The 21,452-nt window shown below is 31.0% G+C and overlaps 1 protein-coding gene across 1 annotated transcript; it reads right to left on the reverse strand.

Moving 5' to 3' along the window:
- Positions 1-374: 374 nt before the first annotated feature.
- On the reverse strand, positions 375-5,669 carry LOC114733164 (proline-rich receptor-like protein kinase PERK9). Its single transcript, XM_028920569.1, has 8 exons — positions 3,928-5,669; positions 3,297-3,707; positions 3,134-3,220; positions 2,490-2,560; positions 2,327-2,403; positions 2,021-2,168; positions 1,013-1,174; positions 375-841 (listed from the first exon to the last, which is right to left on the reverse strand). Exons 1-8 carry the CDS (start codon positions 5,036-5,038, stop codon positions 659-661), a joined length of 2,250 nt encoding a protein of 749 aa, XP_028776402.1. The 5' UTR covers positions 5,039-5,669; the 3' UTR covers positions 375-658.
- Positions 5,670-21,452: the final 15,783 nt, after the last annotated feature.

Genomic DNA, 21,452 nt, shown 5'->3' on the forward strand with positions numbered 1-21,452 from the left:
CACCTCACATTTGATTTCCTTCAATACGCAGTCTGTTTCTATCCTTTTTGTTCGTCGAGGTTGTCTACTTTATCTACCGCAGTTTTTTCATATCCCTTTTCAGAATAGAAATATAATGAAGACATATTATATTATATATACCTATATAGATATATACATAAATTGTTAGTCATTTTTAGTGCATATAACCCCAATGTTCCCGCAAAGTCCATCTCCCTTCTCTTCTAAGATGTAGCATCATGAGTCGCCAGGAAAAAATGTATCTTGGTTGTCACTTCTCATATAAAACCTCAGAGTATGTAAAGGTATCCAAGAGCAGCACAACCATTTTATGTGAAAAAATCAATCAATTAATATATAAATATAAATACATATTTATATTAGCTTATCGCGAGCGTCAGCAAACAACTTGCACATTTTTTTTTTAATTACAAAAGATACAAGAAATGCCACAAAAGAAAAGCTAATACTATGGGGGAATAAATGGAATATTACAAGAATCAAGGTTTTGAACCTGATGCCGTCAGTTCCAGGGAAGCATGTCAGCCTGAGCCACTGCAACTAACAAAACTCAGCTAAGGATCTCTACCCTTGGCTTTTCTTGACAAGATAGACTGGTCCAAAATGAATAATAACTCTGTAGTATGTACATAGCCTTCTATGTTGAATTCAAACTTGTCTGACTAAAAAAGTCTGTGCTGTAATCTTGGCTGCCAAATGCCATCCTCCGAAACATTCTTATTTCTGCAGATTGCTGTGCAGAGTTAAATGCTTCGCTTTCCCCTGGCCTCATCCCGTTGTTCAAATCTGAATTTATTAAGCTATCAAAAGCTCTAACAACCTGAGAAAGATTATCCATTTCAGGCCAAAGTGGGGGAGGATAAAGATGATCCAGTGATATTATCATTATTGTTTTGTTTCTTGTTATGTCATTTTAATAAAAAATCACGATGAATTTATGCTGATAGTTAATGACATGTTTTAAAGATTTTCTGCCAATGAAATTTATTACCTGTCCCATTCGAGGTCTCTTGGCAGCCGAATGTCGCACACAAGTTGCAGCAATTTCAATCATGCGAAACATCTCACTTTCAACATAGTTTTTTTCAAGCCGAGGATCTGTTAAACCTTCAAATTCTTCATTATCAATTGCATGACTCAGCAGAGGTCGAGCCTGGAAAATACGGTGATATCCTTAATCAGGAAAAGATGAGCCATAGCACTGTTAAGGTAAAGATGTTGACTTATCCAAGACTTTTACTTATACGCACCGTCAAACGCAACCCCCCCCCCCCCCAAAAAAAAAAACAAGAGGAAAAAAACAAAAAACAAAACAAAAACAACAAGCATGATACAACAGCAAACTTTATAGTGCTGTCCTCCTTTCTTTTCTTTCTCCATAAGGTTTGAAGTTAAAGAACGACAAATTAAATATCTTATCAAGCACCCTAATACCTAGATAAAGTCGCAGACGGATCCAGCTATGCACACTAACCCTAAGAGGCTAAGACCAAAACATTAAACTCTTGATGAGAAAACAAGATAAACAAGCAGAAAATTTCTTGTCTCAAAACAATTTCAGTACGTTATCATCACAAAAAATAAAAATTCAGACGACCACAACAAGAACAAAAGCTCACATTAAACAGAGAGCAGGAAAAAAAAAATCATAAATAAGAACATTTTTTGGCCCCAAGGAATGCCCAGAGTTATTTGAGGTTTTTGTTCCTGGATCTTTGGATATATAACGTGTCACGCAGCAATCAAATCCATCAGTTAGATAAATAGATAAACACGGCAGAAGTGGAAAAACTGTGCAGCTATAGTTCTAATAACAGGTTCGCAAAATCATAAACATTTTTACATCCTATGCAAAACCGATTACGATTGAAAGAAGAAATTCAGAAAAGAGAGCAAAACCACAAAAAGTATAAATTAACGGCTTCAAAAAACCAAGAGTTGCAAAAGATGGCAGCAGTAGTAAAAGAGAGATCATAACAACACTAGCATCTAGGTTTACCCATTCAACTAGGCTCTCATCCCCCAAGGGTTGAGATGCATCTACAGGCTTTCGTCCGGTAATGAGCTCCAGAAGGACAACCCCAAAAGAGAATACGTCAGATTTCTCACTCAATCTGCCACTTGATGCATATTCAGGTGCAACATATCTTTAAAAGGAAAAAAATGGACATAGTTAATATAGCTTTTTAAAACAAGAAGAAACCTAATACCCGTGCCATGGTTAAAAATGAGTGGCCAACTCCCTCTCCCAAAATGAACAGAACCTCAGAAAGACAATATGTTAGACCAATCAAAGATTACCCACCCAAATGTTCCCATGACACGAGTGCTTATGTGTGAAACTGTATCAAGAGTTAATTTGGCTAGGCCAAAATCTGAGACCTGGAATGCGAAAAGTAGGAAGAGTAAGATAAAGAAAGAAACTAAACGATTAATATCAAACTTTGAAAGAGTAAAGCAGAACAAACTTGAGCATCAAAGTTGTAATCTAAAAGAATGTTTGAGGACTTGATATCCCTGTGAATGATCCGAGGATTACCTGAAACGTGCACAACAACCAACAGCATAAGTAGCTAGCTCTTGTTAATAACAACGAATATTTTTCAAAGACGTAGAACAAAAAAGTTGTAGTTTGAAAGAGTTCCATGCGTAATTCTGTTGCCTGTCCCACTTCCTTTTTTTCTTTTTACGTAGCAAAAAGAAAGCACAATAAACTTACTACTGTGCTTCCATGAGCATATTAGGCGAATAGAGAAGATTAAACAACTCTACACAAGAGAAGTTTCTTTTTTCTGGTAAAGGGTTAAGATTAAGATAAATTACTATCTTTGCCCCAATAAATTCGTCGTATGAAGCTTGGATTTATACATCCATTACTGCATATTCCAATTATATCTTCTTACATATCAAACTTACCATCACATATTTAGTAGAAACTACAGTCAAATGTTTAAGTGATAATTCATCCAAATTTTTAATGGAAGAGTATCTGATTTAATAAATGCAATCAGAGATTTTCAAATGCTTTAAAGGCATTTTACGTATTTGTTCAGAAGTGTACATGCATGAAAGCCAATCTAAAATAGTATTAAATTAGGGATTGGTAATTTACAATCTTCATGAAGGTAAGCAATTCCTCGAGCTGCACCAGCAGCAATCTTCACACGTCTTTCCCAGCTCAACACCGGCATACCTTCCCCTGCAAAATTCAACTAACATGTCAAAGTTAATCACAACATCGTGAGCCAGCCTTCACAGCCCATCAGTAATGTTACCATGAAGATGATGATATAGGGTTTTGTTGGGGACATAATCATAGACGAGGAGCCTTCTGCTGTCTAAAATGCAGTATCCCACCAAAGAGACTAAATGGCGATGATGAATGCGACTAATAATCTCCACTTCAGCTTTGAATTCCCTTTCACCCTGACCTCCCCCGGCTTTCAGCTGTTTGACTGCTACCTCTCTCCCATCTGGTAGGCATCCTTTGTATACAGAACCAAATCCACCCTCACCCAAAAGATTTTGAGGCGCAAAATTATTTGTAGCTTTGATTAGTTCTTCGTATGTAAACCATGTCCTTGAGTTGCCTAGTCCACCCGGCTCAGATGGTGTGTATACAGAGTCACTACCGGAACCACTTTGTACAAAAGGAGCTGAAGAGTGTGTCTTAAAAAAGGATGAATCTGGACAACGTTAGAGAATTTAATCAGTTTAATGGTTTAAAGCCTGCAAGGACTTTGTTTTAGATATTTGCAACCATGTCCAGAACAATTATTGAGGGTGTTTTCATATTATATTTCCAAAGCACCAAACCACCAAATCAAAAAGGACCTGATAAAGAAGGGATAGTAGGAGCCACTAAGCATATTAAAGAAATAAAGATCTTAAAGTTCACAAGTTTACCTGACTCGGGTAATGAACCAGAAGTGGATGGCATGACATAACCACCACTCTCAGGCCCCCGTTTCTTTTGCCTCCTTATCAGGCACCAGATAAGCATTCCAATTAAGGTAAGCGCTATAATCCCCCCTGCCACACCAATAGCCACTGCAACGCCCGTACTGATGCCCTCATTTTTACCGGCGCTTGAACTTTCTGTTCCGCTTTCTGATGGTGGGGAGGAATTTTGAGAAGCTGGTGGTGACAAAAGTGAGGACGGAGGTGGAGCCATCCGAATTATGGGTGGCGGCGGAGATGAGTTGGGGGTGGAATTTGGAGGAGATGGACTTGGTTGAGAAGTGGGTGTACTCATCTGAGGCGCCTCAGGGGCGGGCAAATTTACAGGCGGTGCTGATGCTGGTGGTGTAGATGACCCTCGCGGTGGCACAGCCACCGGCGGAGGTGGTGAAATACTCGGTGGTGGCACAGATGATGGCGGTGAAGATGAATTCCCCGGGGGGCTTGCTGTCGGTGGTCGAGATGAGTTTACCGGAGGGTTGGACGATGGTGGAGGAGGCGTGGGCGAGTTTTGGGGAGGGTCTGACGATGGTGTCGGGGGTGGAGGTGAGTTTCTTGGCGGATTTGCCGAAGGCGCAGACGGCGAAGGCACCGGAGATGGGTTAGATGGCGGTGATTGGGATGAATTTGCTGGCGGAGGAGAACTCACCGGTGGAGACGTTGACTGTGGTGGTGGTGAGGGGGAACGTACAGGAGAAGTAGGCGGCGTAGCATTAGGCGGAGGTGGTGGTCGTGACGCAGGGGCAACAGATTGTGGAGGAGGAGACAATGGCGGTGGAGTGACAGACGGAGGGGGTGTCGATGCCTGAGGTGGCGGTGACTGTGCTGGCGGGGGCGACCGGACAGTGGGAGGAGGTGCAGACGGAGTCACCGGAGGCGGTGCTGAGGATGGCGGAGGTGCCGAAGGCGGCGGCGAAGTGGAATTGCCTGCTGGTGCGGGTGAAGACGATTGTGGTGGCGGAGTGGTGGCAGGCGGCGGTGCACTACTATTGGTCGAGGGTGTTGGTGGTGGTGGGGGGGCGGTGGCTGCCGCCGGAGACGGTGACGCCACCGACATCGTAAGCAATAATAATACTCAACAATGGCGTTCTTTCTGGAAACTCTGACGTCACTCTCACATACAACACACACCAGAGTTGAAAATTTCAAAAATCAAACTCAAGTGCAAAATTTAGGCCTCAAGCTAAAACGCCTAAACCTAAGTTGAAAAACCTCACATGAAGATGAAAGCTGCTTGTACCAAACTCTACCAACCGAAACCAATGTCTGAACTCCCACAACAAGCTATATCGAATTTCACAGAAACCCAAACGTTTCAGTTTCGCTGAACTCGCTTCAGACCGAAACCCAGATCACAACACACGTTGAAGCAAAACCCGAACCAAACCAAAAAGATCGCCGTGGAATCAAAGCTCAACCAACATCAAGAACAATCAAGGGAGATCAAATTTCTATTGGAAAGTTCATCAACTTCAATCCATATAATCTAAGCCAATCACAGCAATGTCCGAAGCATGCAGATACCAGAAAGCATCACCGACTTTCAAAATTCTCAATCGAAGTATATGACAGGACCAACGAATTGACTCGAAAAGAAGACGCGATGTGATCAGACTTCAAAACATCAAGTAAATCCCCATCGAATCATCGAATAACTCAACGAACTCCTCGAATTCGTTCTTTTTTCCAATAGTAATAAATGAAAATCGCTTCCTTCCTAACTCTGTTTTGAAAATACGCCTCTGCGTTGCTGAAGCTAAAGCTCAGTGGGGTCCCAAATCTGCGAGCCATGTGAAAGCGACTAGAATGCGTGTATAGCTCTGAGAAAATATATAGAAAAATGTCTTGTACCATTGTGAATGGGGGAATAAAGGACCATATTCATTCAAATGAAATGCGGCAAAATATTAAAAATTTGGAAAATCAATATATTTAATATTTAATTATTTATTTATTGCTTATTTTCTCCTCTGTCTTATTACAACGCCAATTGGATTCGATTCAAACTTTGACAATTAATTAAATCATAATTAATCCTTTAATTAAAAAGGGTATTACGCAAAGTAACGGCGCCGGTGACATTTCAACGCTTTTTAGATATATTATTAGCATATAAAAATATTTTCTCTGTTTTTATTTATAATCTAATTATTTACTATAATAATGATAGAATTTTCTGTTAAAAAAATAATAACCAATAATTTTAAAAGAAATTTTTTTAAAAAAAATACCTCTAAAATTTTAAAATCTTAAATCAGAAATGAAGTGTTTTCATTTGCTTTTTAAATGTTATTAATTATTATTAAAGTGTAACAAACAAAGTTGATTTGCAATTTTAAAACTTAAAAATATTTTTTTTGAAATTTTCTTATTTTTAAAATTTTTGATAGTAATAATTCTTCCGGACTAAAAAGACATAGTTATGATTCAGATTCTTAAAAAAAAAAAAAAGTAATGATTCTTAACGAACTTATAATTTTCATATAAAAAAATATTTTTTATGTAACCTTGGCCGTGACTCGTGATGGCTTTTTGTTTTTTTGTGTCTAAAAACTGTCCATTTTTTGTCACTTTTCTTTAAATTTTTAATTATACAATATCCTAAAATATTTTTAAAATAAGATATTTCTATAATACAATTTATAATTTAAAGCCACCCTCACCAGCCATTGGAGCTCTGGGTGCTCGCTCGTTGCGTTGTTAGGATTTTTTTTTGGGAGAATTAGGGAGAGGGACCTATTGCGGATAATATTTATTGAAAAGGATTTTAAAAATTGTAATTATTTAGAAAGACCAACTACTCAAATATGAGTTTAAAATATTAACTTGCCCCTAACTAAATCTCCTATATTCTCTCTCACCACATCCTATTATTATCCTATTTTTGAATGAAATAATTGAGAATTCAAACTGATTCAAATTACAAAGTAAGGAAGCAATTCTAATTAGTAAAATTAAATTAATAATCAACACTAATTAACTTATTTGTCCATCATTTTTTAATTAACAAAACTCTTTTTTGGCTTTTTAGAATAATGAGCCTATTAAAGTTACGAAGTTTAATGGTTATTTATTTATTTATTTCATACTATTATTCTATTTCATGCCTTATAACCTTAATTTAGGATTAAATTGAATCCTGTTAAATAATACAATTACAAATTTTAAAAATAATATAATAATAAACAATATATAACTTATTCATAACTTATAAAAGTAAAGAAATATTGTACTCCTCCGGTCCTTATTATAAGGCCCAATTTGACTTTTTATTTGGTCCTAATTATAAGATCCAATCCATTTTTTCTTTTATATTTATGCATTTTTTTCAAGATAATCCTTCTAATAATGATAGTTTTAGCCAATATACTTAATTAGCAAGGATATTTTAGGAATAACAACACTTATTTATTATAAATAACCAATTTAACTTACTTCCTTAATCTCCTCAAATAAGTCAATTGGGTTTTATAATTAGGACCGGAGGAGTAGTAGCAATTTTTCATGAATGTTACCACTTCATATATTCACATCATGTGGTAAATATTGCCATGTCATGTATGTTTTTCTTGGACTTTGATATGATTAATCATTAAAATAATGCAAGTTCCTTTTTTTTTTTATGTACGAAATTGAACACTAAGAATTTATTAAGAAAAAAATAGAGGGAAAAAAACACAATGAACATTGAACCCAAATAAAAAGATCTTTAATTTAATATTTGATATTTGGTGTTATTAGGTCAAATTTTTATCAATCCTAAATAGAGATAGCTCTTTCAATTTTATTAGTCTATGGCATTTAAATTATTGTAGCCACTTTTATTATGATAAATACCCGTTGACATAATGACTTCTATATGTTACTTTATTTGAAATTTGTAATTTTGATAACCAATATGATTCAATTTATTTTTAAGGGTTGGGTTTATAAATTTATAATGGCCTGAAAAAAAATAAGAGTACTTTGGTATAAAAAAATAAAATAAGAGTATGAAATAAATAAATAAAAATATGGTTGAATGTTATGACTTTGGTAAGTTCCTTATTAAGAAAGCCTAAATAAAGTTTTATTGGTTAAAAATGATGGAAAAATAAATTAAGTAGTGTTGGTCATTAATTTATTTGATTAATTAGAATTGGTTCTGATTTTGTAATTCTAATTAGTTTAATTAATACGGATAAGTCTTTATTATTTTATTTAAAAAAGGATAATTATAGGATGTGGTGAGATAGAACGTGGGGAATTTATTTAGGGGCAAAACTGTATTTTTAAATTTACGTTTTACTATTTGGTCCTTCTAAACAATTATAGTTTTTAAGATCCTTTCCAATAAATATTATACATATTAGGTCCTTCTCTCTAATTCTCCCTCCCCCCCGGCAGAAAGTTAGTTAAGGTGGGATTTGATCACACCATTTCTTGAATCTAGGACCATTCAAACAGTAATCATTTACCTCATTAGCTGAATACTATATTTTATTGGCTATTCACAGTGCCCATTTAGCAAATTCCATACTTGGATTATTTAACATAAAATGCCATTATTTTAAAATATTTATTACACTTCATTCACTCTTCATTCTACTTATGTAGTACTCCTCTAATCTTATTTATAAGGTAGAAAGAATGTTTTTATTAGTTCTATTTGTAAGTCACTTCACTAAATTTTTAACATGAGTACATTATTTTGTTTTTTATTTATTATATTATAGATAGTTATTTTTTTAAAGGTGTATATAATAAATAAGAGTAAAGCTGAACAGTTGTTATATTTTAATAGAAAATTAATACAGTTTAAGGTTTTTCTTGATTTATATGAAATATGTTAAAAATATTTTATAAATAAGACCAGATGAGTAAATAACAACGCGTTCTAACAAACTTGATATTTTGATAATTTAATTAAAAAATTTATTATTCCATGATATTTACTTTATTAATTGTTTACTACACTTTTTTTTACCCAAACTATTTACTATGCTTTACCAGTTCCTCCTTTTGATTTTTATTTTAAGTTTCAGATAACTAATTCATGAATAACAAATAATAACAATAACAAGCCTTATTCTACTATGTGGGGTCGGCTACATCAACCGTACAACGCCAATGTGCTCTATCAACGATGCTAATGTTGTTGACCAGGAGGTCCTGTTCAATGACTTCATTGAGCATTCTTCTTGGCCTTCCTCTACCTCTTTTGTATAGGATTCCAAATTGTCTAATCTACACTTCTCATTGAGGCCTCACATAGCTTTCTCTGCACATACCAGAACCACCTCAAGTGATGTTCAACCATTTTCTCTTTGATTGGCGCCACACCTACTCTTGGTTGGATATTTTCATTTCGAATCTTATTATTTCTTGTGTAACCATACATCTATCTCAACTTCCTTATTTCTGCTACCCTAATTTTATGCTCTTGTTTTTTTCTTTATCATCCAACATTCACTACCATACAATATAACTGGTCTGATTGCAGTCTGATAAAATTTTTCCTTAAGCTTCTTAGATACGTTCTTATCACAAATAACTCCGGTAGCCTTTCTCCACTTTAACTAACAAGCTTGTATTATATGTGAAATATCACCGTCAATTTCACCATCCTTATGTATAAAGGATCCTAGATATTTGAATTTTGACACTTGAAAAATAATTTGACCTCCCATCTTCACCTCCAAATCACCATTTCCTTGCTTCTCCTTAAAATTGCAATGCATATATTCCGTCTTACTCTATCTCAATTGAAAACCTTTCGACTTCAAGGTCCTTCTCCATAACCCCAATCTATAGTTAATCTCTTCTTTTGATTCAGAGGACTATGTCATCTGTGAAAAGCATGCACTTAGGGATTTTTTCTTGAATAAGCTCAGTTAGAATGTTTAGAACAATATTAAACAAGTGAAGACTCAAAGAAGATCCCTGATATAGACCAATCTTAATGGAAAAGTCATTTGTCTCACCTCCATACATTCTTACCCTAGTAGTTACCCGCTTATACATATTTTGTATGGTTTTGATATAAGCAACCCATACACATTTCTTTTCCAAAGCCTTCCGAAGTACTTCTCTTAGCACACGATCATAAGTTTTTTTTTTCAAGTCAATAAAAACCATATGTAAATCCCTTCCTTTACTCCTATATCTTTCCATTAAACCTCCTTAATAAATAAATTGCTTCTGTTGTGGATCTCCCCAGCATAAATCCAAATTGGTTCTCCGAAATAGAAGTCTCTGACCTCAACCTATGTTCAATCACTTTTTCCCACAACTTCATCATATGGCTCATAAGTTTTATACCCCTATAACTTGCACATTTTTTAATATCTCTTTTATTCTTGTAAATAGGAACTAAAGTACTTTTCCTCCATTCATCCAGTATATTCTTGGAGTGTAAAATTTCATTAAAAAGCTTGGTCAACCACCCTTCACCCTCCTTGCCTAAACATTTCCAAATTTCGATAGGAATACCATCAGTTCTAACGACTTTACCGTTATCTATTTTCTTAAGAGTTGCCTTAACCTTTTCAATGCGGATCCTACAGAAAAAAAAAAAAAACAAAATTCTGATTATCTTCGCTAATTAGTAAGTCCTCCAAGTTTTGAGTCACATTCGCTTTCCTCATTGAACAACTTGTAAAAAGTGAACCTCTCACCTATCCTTAATGTCTCTACCAGTAACTAGAACTTTATTATTTTCATCTTTTATACACCTCACTTAGTCCAAATCTTTCTTTTCCTCTCTCTTTGCTCTGTAATTTTGTAAATATTTCTTCCCCCCAGTCTTTGTTCCTAACTCGTTATAAAACTCCTCATATGCTTTAGAATGTGCTTCACTCACTGCTCTCTTCGTCCTTTTTTCTTTTGCGCCAAACGATACTTTTCGCAACTTTTCTTACTATTGCACAAATGTATAGCCTTAAAACAATTTCTTTTCTGCTTGACTTTCTCTTGTATACTCTTATCCCGCTACCAACTCTCTTTATCTCTTTGACGACGACCTTTAGATTCTTCCAAAATTGCTTTAACAACCATAAGAACCTTCTTAGCCATCTCCATCCACATAATGTCAATATTTCCCTGCAACTCCAAGAGCCCCTCCTTCAGAAGGGTTCTTTTGAAAAACTCCCTCTTCTCACCCTTTATTGCCACTACCTGACACTGGGACTTATCATTTGATGATACTTTTGTCTGATACTCTTAAAACGCACATCAAGGATAAGTATCTTATGATGGGCAGTCACCCCATCCCAGGGATCATTTTGCAATTAGTACAAAGTCTTCTGTCCGGATTTTTAACCAAAAAGAAATTAATTTGTGATTTAGAGGCTCCATTCTTGTATGTGATTAAATGCTCCTCTCTCTTTTTAAAACAAGTGTTAACAATCTTGAGGCTGTATTTTCATGAATAACAAACAATTAGTTAAAATAAGTTTAAAATAATAAATAGGTTAGAAATATACTTTTATTTTCAAATATGCTCTTATAATAAATGAGAAAAAAGATGAAAAAGAACGTATGGGGATGTGAAAAGGGAAGTTTTGACAAAGAAGAGAAAATGAATAATAAAAGAAAAAATTAAAATAATACATTAAATATTAAGATAAATAATAAATTTGAAGTTTATAAATACAAGTATAGGACTGGAGGAAGCATTGACTATGCCTGTTTAGCAAATCACAACAAGCTCCGCCAACTTAGTAAGTGTGTCCTTAGATTGAAAATACACAACAACAAAAAAAGCTTAATGAAGTGTAAATATCCTTAAATACTGGACTTTAAAATTAAATTATCCAAGCGTAAAATTTGCTAATAATATTGTTGTCGCTCACTAAATGTTATGGCAAATATCTAATGAACGGTCTCATCAAAAAATATCTAATGAACGGTAGTAAATAGTTAATGAACTGTTACAAATAAATGTTGTTTGAATGGTCAATATTATTATTAATAACAAAAATAGGCTTTTCTTGTTTTGGTTGGAGTAATGACATTTCGCTTAATTATTTGTTTAACCAATATGATCATTTTCGTGTTAATTAATTTATATGATTTAATTGAATGAGGGGATAAGTTATTTTAGTGAAAAAAATTGGAGGATGACATTGTTCAAACAAACTGTTCTTACCTAACTAGGAATAAAAAAAAACTAATACAATTAAGTGAAGATTTATTTATTCATTTTGTTTTTTCCGGATGAGATTAAGAGTATCCTCTTTCAATCACAGAATTTATTCTCTTTTAAAGTTTGGAAGGCCAATAATAAACGTCTCTAAATTAGATATATTATTATTAGCACTTGAGATGATGAAAAAAGACCAAGAAAAACTAAACAAAAGAAACAAGAAAATAACTAGAGATAGTTATGATAACATGTTGAGTTTTTGTTCAAGTTGTTGCCATGGTTCATTCAATAATTTATTTCCATAAAGATTGATGTTATAATTAATAATATAAAATTGTAATAATTAATATTAAGGTCATTGTATAAGCAACTAGAGATAGTTTTACAATTTGTCACTACTCATGACTTTTGGTTGAAGCCGCATGTGTATTATATTTTCTTGATTCCATCAAATGAGATGTAATGTCATCAAGTTGATAAGAATTAATTTATATTTTTTTAATAAAAACATGATTTTGAAATTTATTATTAACATGAAAATTTTTATCAATAAGTTATTTTTTAAAAAATTAATATTTTAAAGGAAGTTTAAAAAACTTCCTTCTTCCAAACTCTAAATTGAATAAAAATATTTGGAAATAGAATATGATATCAATTGCATCATAATATTATTTATTTTTTAAATCCCGAATATTTTAAAAATAATATTTTTTTAGTGATTTACATCTGAACCAATATATATTTCAATATTTAATAAAAGGTTTTTATATTATATTTCTTTATATTTTGTACTATCGTTTTTATTGCCATATTTTGAGTGTTTTCATTGATTTTTAATTAAAGAAAGGATTATCTACTTTCATTTTTTTAACTGAAAAAAAAACTGAGCGCAAGTTCTTAATGGATTATGTCGACACAATACTGCATGAATTATAATAAAGGCTATACGAAATCCAACATAAAGTTTTCATAGGCTTACTGTTTTTTTTCTTTTTGACCAACATAGGCTTACTGTTTTAAAGCTTTAAGAGATCCGGCCAAAATAAAATACTTAGAATAAGCTTTGGGAGATAATAAAATAATATACTAAATTTATCATTAAAATAGTTTGGTTTATCAAATCTGAACCGTCCTTAAATTTAATATCATTTTATTTTTATATTCTAATAGTTTAATATTTTACTGAGTGGAAAATCTAAAATAAAAATTTTTAATTTGTAACCAATTTCAAATAAAGATTTTCTATTAACTGTTATTTTTTAAAAAAATTTATATTTCAAAAATATCAGTTAAAAATTTTAAATATAAACTATTAGAACTGTACATGAACAGTGTAGACCTCATAGCTCATATGAGCATTACCAGAAGAACGAAATTGGTCCCAGTTATTGTTAATGTTTTTGCCGAACAAGTTTTTAATTAAGTACAAGTATCTTTTATTGGAGGCACCGTGACTACTAAATATAGACTTATAACCTTAGTGGTTTTTATCAATCAAGTTGAGAGAATAAAAATTTTAAAGTAGAGACATTACACATACATACGCTTAGGAACAAAAGACAAACCCAGCATACATTAATACATACGGCTTGAATTAATCAAGTTCACACCATTTTTAATAATGACAAGGATATAATATATTAAAATTCCGGGAAAGGAGACAATCAGCATCTTTATTATGAATTGATTACTTATTTATTTCATGAGGTTTTGAACCTGTACTCACAGTTAGCACCCCTCATATAATATATATATATATATATATATTTGAATTAATATCAAGTGGCTGAATTGTTTGTTTTGTACATTTCTGTCACATCAGACAATAAAAATTAGATTTTGAACTTATCACTAGTATGCATACATAAGTTTTTAGAAAATCTGTCGGCTTAAATTTCAAAATTTCAAATTTAAATTTTATTAAGTTATTATCATTCTTAAGTTGACAATTGAGAACTCATTTTAATTTTATATTTTAGATATTTCAAAATAAAAAAAAATTCTTATGATGATTTGATTTGAATTAAGTAATGGTTAATTCACATTTGAGATCACTTTTAGAAATGCAAAGACATTTGACAAAAACAACAAAAGTGTTATTTTTACAAAAATATTGTTTTGATGAAATCATGTCAATATGGTTTCTATATACCAAAATGTAAGAATTTTTTTTGAGAAAAATTAAATCATTTTGAATTGCCTAAATTATATTAACCATTTATATAAGTAATGAACAGTAATGAATATCAAATTTAATAATTACAAAATCCAATGTTCATATAAACATTTCTCTTGGTAGCTTTTAATTGTTATTACAAAAGTTTGAGATTTTATCGCTTGATCAAGAAAATTGTTGTGATTACACAATGAAGTCAACCGATTATTGTTTATAATCACAAGCTATTTTAATTTCTTTGCTTGTTTTATTGACTTGGTTTATTGGGCATTAGGTTTTGTGGTGTTTGAATTTATGCTAATTTTATTTTACTTATTTTATTGTTTAATTGAAAACTAAGTTGTCTATTTGTTATCTGGAAGAATGCCAATATTCAAATGGTATATATTCTAATTATTAAATTAACCAGCATGATACTCGTGTAGTGCACAGAGACGTTCCCATAAATTATGTTTAAAAGATTTTTGAACAACTGAAAATTGCCATATGATTGCTGTAAATAACAAATAAAATTTTCACCAAAAATATAATAATAAATATAACAATAATCTAAATATCAGTAATTAAAAATTAAGTATAAAAATGATTTCTTTCATTTATTATTTTCAAGAAAATATATCAATGAAATTTTAAAATAAAAAAGCTTATTACGTACATTTTATAATGAATAAATAAATTTTCTAGCTCATAACCTCATCTGACCCTCATCATTTAAGCTAGTACTGTATGACAATTCTAATGCTTTGATAATGTTGTTCGAGATTTTTAATTGTTTATATTTTTAAAAAGTTGTTACAGACAAGTCAATCACTCTTTCTAATAAAGTTATCCTGAATTAATAAATATTTTGGTATAGGGTATCTTCTAGCTAATATGTATCTTTTTGAAATAACTTGTGACCTTTAGCTGGTTGCAGCCTCAATTTCACATTGATTTATGATAAATGATTTTAAATCTTGTTATCGAATTGATCATTTTCACTAGTCTGGTGGTTTTGATATTTATTGTTCGATTGATCATTGAAAAAAAGTTGTTGTTATAACATGGATTTATAACCTCTCATAGTACTCCTTTTCCTTTTCTTGTCAAAATTCTTTCTCTATCCTCAGATGAAAAAATGAATGGTTCAGATGTAATATCTTATAAAGTATTATTAAAATATTAAAAAATAAATTTAAAGTATTAAATTTTAATTTGGACAGTTTTTGCTTGTAGTATTAAAAAATTTAACTTCTAAAAAATTTTATTAATAATTTTATAAAATATTATACTTGAACTCTCTATTTTTTAATCTAGGGAAAGAGAAAGAATTCTGAAAAGAAAAAAAGAGAGAGATGATTCTGAGAAGAACCTGATCCGTTGTAACATAACACACTTAACAGTCACTATTATTTATCGTTATTCACAAGCTATTTTGTTGGCTTGTTTTATTCACTTGATTTATTAGCTATTTTGTGATGGTTGAATTTATCATAAGTTTATTTTACTTAATTTATTTTTAGTTCAAAACATAAGTTGGCTGCTTGTTATTATTTGGAATTATTCCGGTCTTCTTATATTTAAGGGAGAATCCCATTTAAATTCAGTTAAAATACTGAAAATCAGGCATTCACTTTGAATAAATTCTTAATTAGGCTAAGAGGTCTAATTAAAGATTTATGAATATTATTAAAGGACAAAAATGCCCCTCTATAATTAAAATATGAGTTGATACTTTCATTTTTTTCCTCACAAATTAAAATATTTTATGTTTGTGTATATTAGTAAGTATATGCAGGGTGGATCCATATTAAAACTGAACAAAAATTAAACCCATCTAAAATTAAAATCTATTAGTTACCTACACTGTTACATTGATGATGGTGATGGAGTAATTATTAATGTAAATCAAGGACTATGTTGTAATTTTCTATCATCTACTGAAGATTTACTATTTTCAAATTTTAGGAAAATCCAAAAAAAATTTCAGAAAAAAATTTGTGAGGAAAAAAATATAAAGGTAACAACTCATATTATAGTTATAGAGGGGTATTCTAGACTTTAACAACATTTATAAATCCTTAATTAGGCCACTTAGCATGGGGAGGAATGTGTTCAAAGTGTAGGCCTAATTCTAAATTTTAGTATTTCAGCTAGATTTAAATGGGATTATCCCTATAGTTAAATTACTCCTTTTGGCCTTATTGATGAGATAATTGAAGGAGGAATTTTGTGGTTCTTTTTATTAAGTATTACATTGATTATTTATTATAATTTTTCCTCTTGCCCTAATTCAAGGTTGACGTAATGAAAGTAAGAAACTATTTAGGAATTTACTTAGGACAAAATCGGAAACTTAATTTTTAAATAGAGTCAATGAGTTTTGACTTTTAAGATTTTCCTTAACTTTTGGTTAAAAATATTGGAAGTCATTTATAAATGAGAAACAAGGGAGTATTATACAGGGGAAATGACAATTAAGACCCTGTCAAGCTATTAATTTCATTCCCAAGTAACTTACTTTGATGTTCTCAAATGTTTTTATTTTTAAATTCACAACTGATTATATGCAATTTCAATAATCTCATTCACAAGTTGTGAAATTAATTTGAAATTTTTGGTAGTCTCATTCTCAACATTTATCTCAATGAAACCTATATGTACCCGCAAAACAAAGACCACACAAAAGATCAGTCAATAAATTGAAACGAGACTAATCAAGATGAGTATCAGATAAAACATGTACAGAGATGGAGAATCTGCTTGATCAATCTTCAGTTATCATTTTTCAGTCATCTTGTACATAAGCTTATTCTCATTTCAGTTCTGATTAATTTCTCGGTTCTGATTTCCATATAAACTGTAACATCAGTATTCTTTTTATTGAAATTCTCCCATCATAGTATGACATATGTATACGGCTTAACTAAAGAAAGACAAAGTTATCTTAAAAACCATCATCTTTATCATTGTTGGAAAATCATGCATTTATATCTGGTTTTGATCATGGAATTTATTAATAAAAATACCTGTAGATCATTTTCTTAGAATAGCACAACATTTTTAGATTAAGACGGAAATTTCTAAAAGAAAAATACTCATGTTAGGTTCTTTATATTATTATGGCGATTTTTTTTTCAATTTCTCTTGAATAGTTTCGCTGAAAATAATTAATACAAATGTGATCTGATGTGGACTTTCCTTAACCTCATTAATTACTATTCACAAAATTATGGGTGCGTTTTCGGCTCAGCAAATTAGTGATTGCATGAAGCATTCACTCACAGTGATTTTGTAACAAACACCTAAAATACTGCACATTTAGAGCCCCGGCGTAGGGTCAAGAGAAGTTCCACAGAATTTTTTATTACTTTATAAAGTTATGTCTGGTATCTGGGTCCGGATTCTCTCAGCGGCAGCATCTCTCAGCGTCCCAATATCTACCATCAGATTGATCTAAGAGCTCACAATATGCCATATCATCATGCTATTAAAAATTAAAAATAAATCTAATTAATGCTATAAAATTGCCTTTTTTTTAAAAAAAATCTGAGTGCAACACCTAATTTCTTGGATCTACTTGTTTTAACTGTAGAGTTTATTAAGAGTCTAAATTAATATAAATTGAGTCAGATAAGACCACAAAGAGAGGCAAAGTTCTGCCATCAAGTAAAAATACTTGATATAGTTTTGCCACAATTTATGGTTTTGCCTGACTTGATCTGTATTAGATTGAACTTAGATAAATTTTCTAGTCTAAGATGGATAAGTCCAAAAAATTATATATAAATATTTGATGGTTAAGTTTTTTCATTCTTTATGGTTATCTGAATAAGTTTAGAGTCTGAACGTCTCATAGATTTTCTAACTAAAATGAGCCAGGTGAAAAAAAACTGAATATTCCATGCTAAAAATAATTCCAGTTGAAATCTAGTAAAAACATTTACACCACAGTTCAGATTTATTTCTAATTTTTAATAACATCATGAGGTGGCACAATATGATCTGTGTTGATGAATTTTAATGGCTGTGATTGCGCCGCTAAGGGAAGAGGACGCTGAGAGCATCCTCTTCCCTTGTATCTCCAGCTTTTCCTGAACAATATTTCCCAGCTTAGTTATGGTTTCTTTATTTGTTGATTATGCGTTATTTCTTTTCTTCCCCCCCCCCTTTCTTTTATTTCAATCTAACTACGACTCTGATCTTTAATATAAAAACTAGTTAAAAAATTCAATTTGATTCTAAATATAATATCCTAATATACTTTATTTTTAATATTTATCTATTTTGCCCACAAGTAATCCTTGTATAATGATTGCACGTTTAAAGACTTTTCATCAAATGATAGTTCTAATACACATGATTAATAAAAATATTTTATGAATCACAACATCTATTTATTACAAATAACTAAGTTAACAAATTTTTATAATATTTACTAATTAATTATCTAACTCTTATATTAAAGAAGAGAGCTAGTATTTGCTATCTAGTGCGATCAGGTTGGATTCCTTTAATATTGTTCGATTATTGGCAGTTCTCCAGAGTCCAGTACTCTTTCTTAATTTATTGCTGCTCTTGTACAGATAGAGTTAGAAGAGAAATGATTGAAGGAGTTACTTATTGAATACACTACCAAGTTACTTGTTGAATGGAGGATACTTCTAGTGATAATTAATTTAAAGATATTAAAAAATTAGTTTAGTTAGTTATTTGTAATAAATAGATATTGTCTTTTCTAAACTATTCTTAGTATCAGTCATATGTATTGTTTCCATGAAATTTTTTTAATATGTATAGTCACCACAAGGATTACTTTGAGGCAAAATGAGTAAATATTAAAAACAAAATAAATTGATATCTTATATTTAATAAGCAAAACGAGTAATTATTGAAGATAAAGTAAATTGATGTCTTATATTTAAGACTAAATTAAAATTTTAACTAGTTTTTGTACTAGAGATAATATTTTATTTTTCACTTTTTACAATAGTGGATAATGGATTATACGCAATGCATCATTGTGGATTATGGCCCAGGGTTTTAATCTTGGATTTTATTAAGAGGAATAGTCCGTTCCATTTTATGCATTGCTTTTGTTGCTTCTCTTGAACAATTGAAGTTAATGAGAGAGATAAGTGAGCGGGTAACTTCTTGTTGACTATTCTCTTTTTACTCCTTAATATAGGATTTATTTAACTAATTTAAATAGATTATGAAAATTAATTAAATTAGTTGTTTATTAAAAATATGTGTTGACTTTTTAAAAATATTCTCTTAAATCATTTGGATTGAAACCACCCTTTAATGAAAACTTTTTTTTTGCATATACAATCAATATGATTTGTTTGCATAAATAAGGAAAAAAATAGATTAAATTTTATATTTAGGATCAGATTTAATCCCTTACTAAATCTTATATTAAGGACTAGAGGTAGTATATAGACATCCGATCTTAAATATAAGACCTATTTTGTCATTTGTGATTGGAGGAGTATTTTATGTCATATTCGAACAATGATGTTACATTTAATTAGGGATAACTATCCTAGTTCAATTATTTTTATTCACAAATTTTATATACCTTTTGCTTAATTAAAGAGAATCAAGTATCTTCTATTCTATCCCACCACCAATGTTATTAATTGTTCCTTCTACAATCGTCGTTAGCTTCTCTTGTGCAAAGTTAGTTAATGAGGGAGAGAAAATTGACTTTTGGGGGGGGGGTAAAATGATAGGGAATTATACCTTTCGAAGTAGACAAAACTAAGTGGGGTTGCAACGTGGAAAAAGTAAAAAAAGGGAGGGGGAATAATTCATAATACTGTCCCACCATGTTTGGCGACCCGTGAAGACCAAATCACAAGTCAAATCTCAAACTTAATAATAGAATCATGATCACAGTTTGTTTAATTTTCTTTTGTCCTCTTATTGGTTCTTTATTTTCCTTTTAACAACCCTCTTTTCATATTCACTTATGCTTTACGAAATATGTTTTGTTTTATTGCCTCTTTTAAAGCTTCTTTATTCTCTGTGTAGTTAAGTGCATGCATATGATTAGTGATTTTGTTTGTACTCAATATTTATTATTCCCTTTGATTGTCAATCTAAAATTTAAATAATTAATTTGTACAGAATAAAAAAATTAATTAAGTTAAATATTCATAAAAAATATGTTAATTTTTTTTCCTAACATACCCATTTTAATGGTTTGCATTGAAAACTACTAATCTAATAAAAAACTTCGATAACATGTGCAATTAATAAAAAAATATTAAAATAAAAATTATAAATTTTGAAAACAAAATTATCCGAGTTTTTACACTTAAGGATCAAAGCAAACACTTTTACTAATTTTTACATGGGGAGATTTAGATTAAACTTTGAACTTAATGTCCAGACAAAAAATATGTCGGTGGAAGTGGGAAAAAGCTAAGCATAGCTAATGAGGCATCCGTTAAAGAAAATGGAGGCAAACATACTTAGGGCAAAGTACAAACATTCACTTTTTTATATAGTCGCTCCACATCCACACAAGAAAATATGTTCATTCATCATGCTCAATCAATATGTGTTCAACTTTTTTATCAATTAAAAAAATCATATAAAAATTTAAACTATTTAAATTAATTGAATGATTAAATCAATATATCTATATGTCGCATAAAATCTTTATTATTTATAAGTTATGTATAGTGTCTATTATTTATTAGACTTTAATTTGTACAATATAATGCTGGCGAACCCCATATCCTGCCCACATTAAAGTGAAAGTGTTAATGGTCCCTCGTTTAGCTGGTTAGATCGTAGCATACAAGCCAGTGACTAATTCAATTTGCAGACTACTCTTATTTATTATAAGCTTCAAATTTGAAGATAAGTATGGTCTATTTTATAAGTTTTAATTTGGGATTTATCTTAACATTTACTCACATTCTTTTTTATGTTTTTCATTTATTACGAGGATATATTTAGAAGCAAAATTATATTTCTAATATATTTATTACTTTTAGCTAATTTTAACTAATAGATCGTTATGTGTAAATTAATTATTTGAAACTTATAATATGAACAAGAGAGAGTACTATTTATAAGTCATAAATAATACGTAAATTGTTTCTTATAGTTCAAAGGAGGGAGCGTATCATACCATACCTCGAGCCCGAATCCTCTTGAAACATTCTTAAGGAA

The sequence above is a fragment of the Neltuma alba genome, unplaced genomic scaffold (genome assembly GCF_004799145.2).
Source record: "Neltuma alba isolate B1F8T4 unplaced genomic scaffold, ASM479914v2 tig00012971_pilon, whole genome shotgun sequence".
NCBI lineage: Eukaryota > Viridiplantae > Streptophyta > Magnoliopsida > Fabales > Fabaceae > Neltuma > Neltuma alba.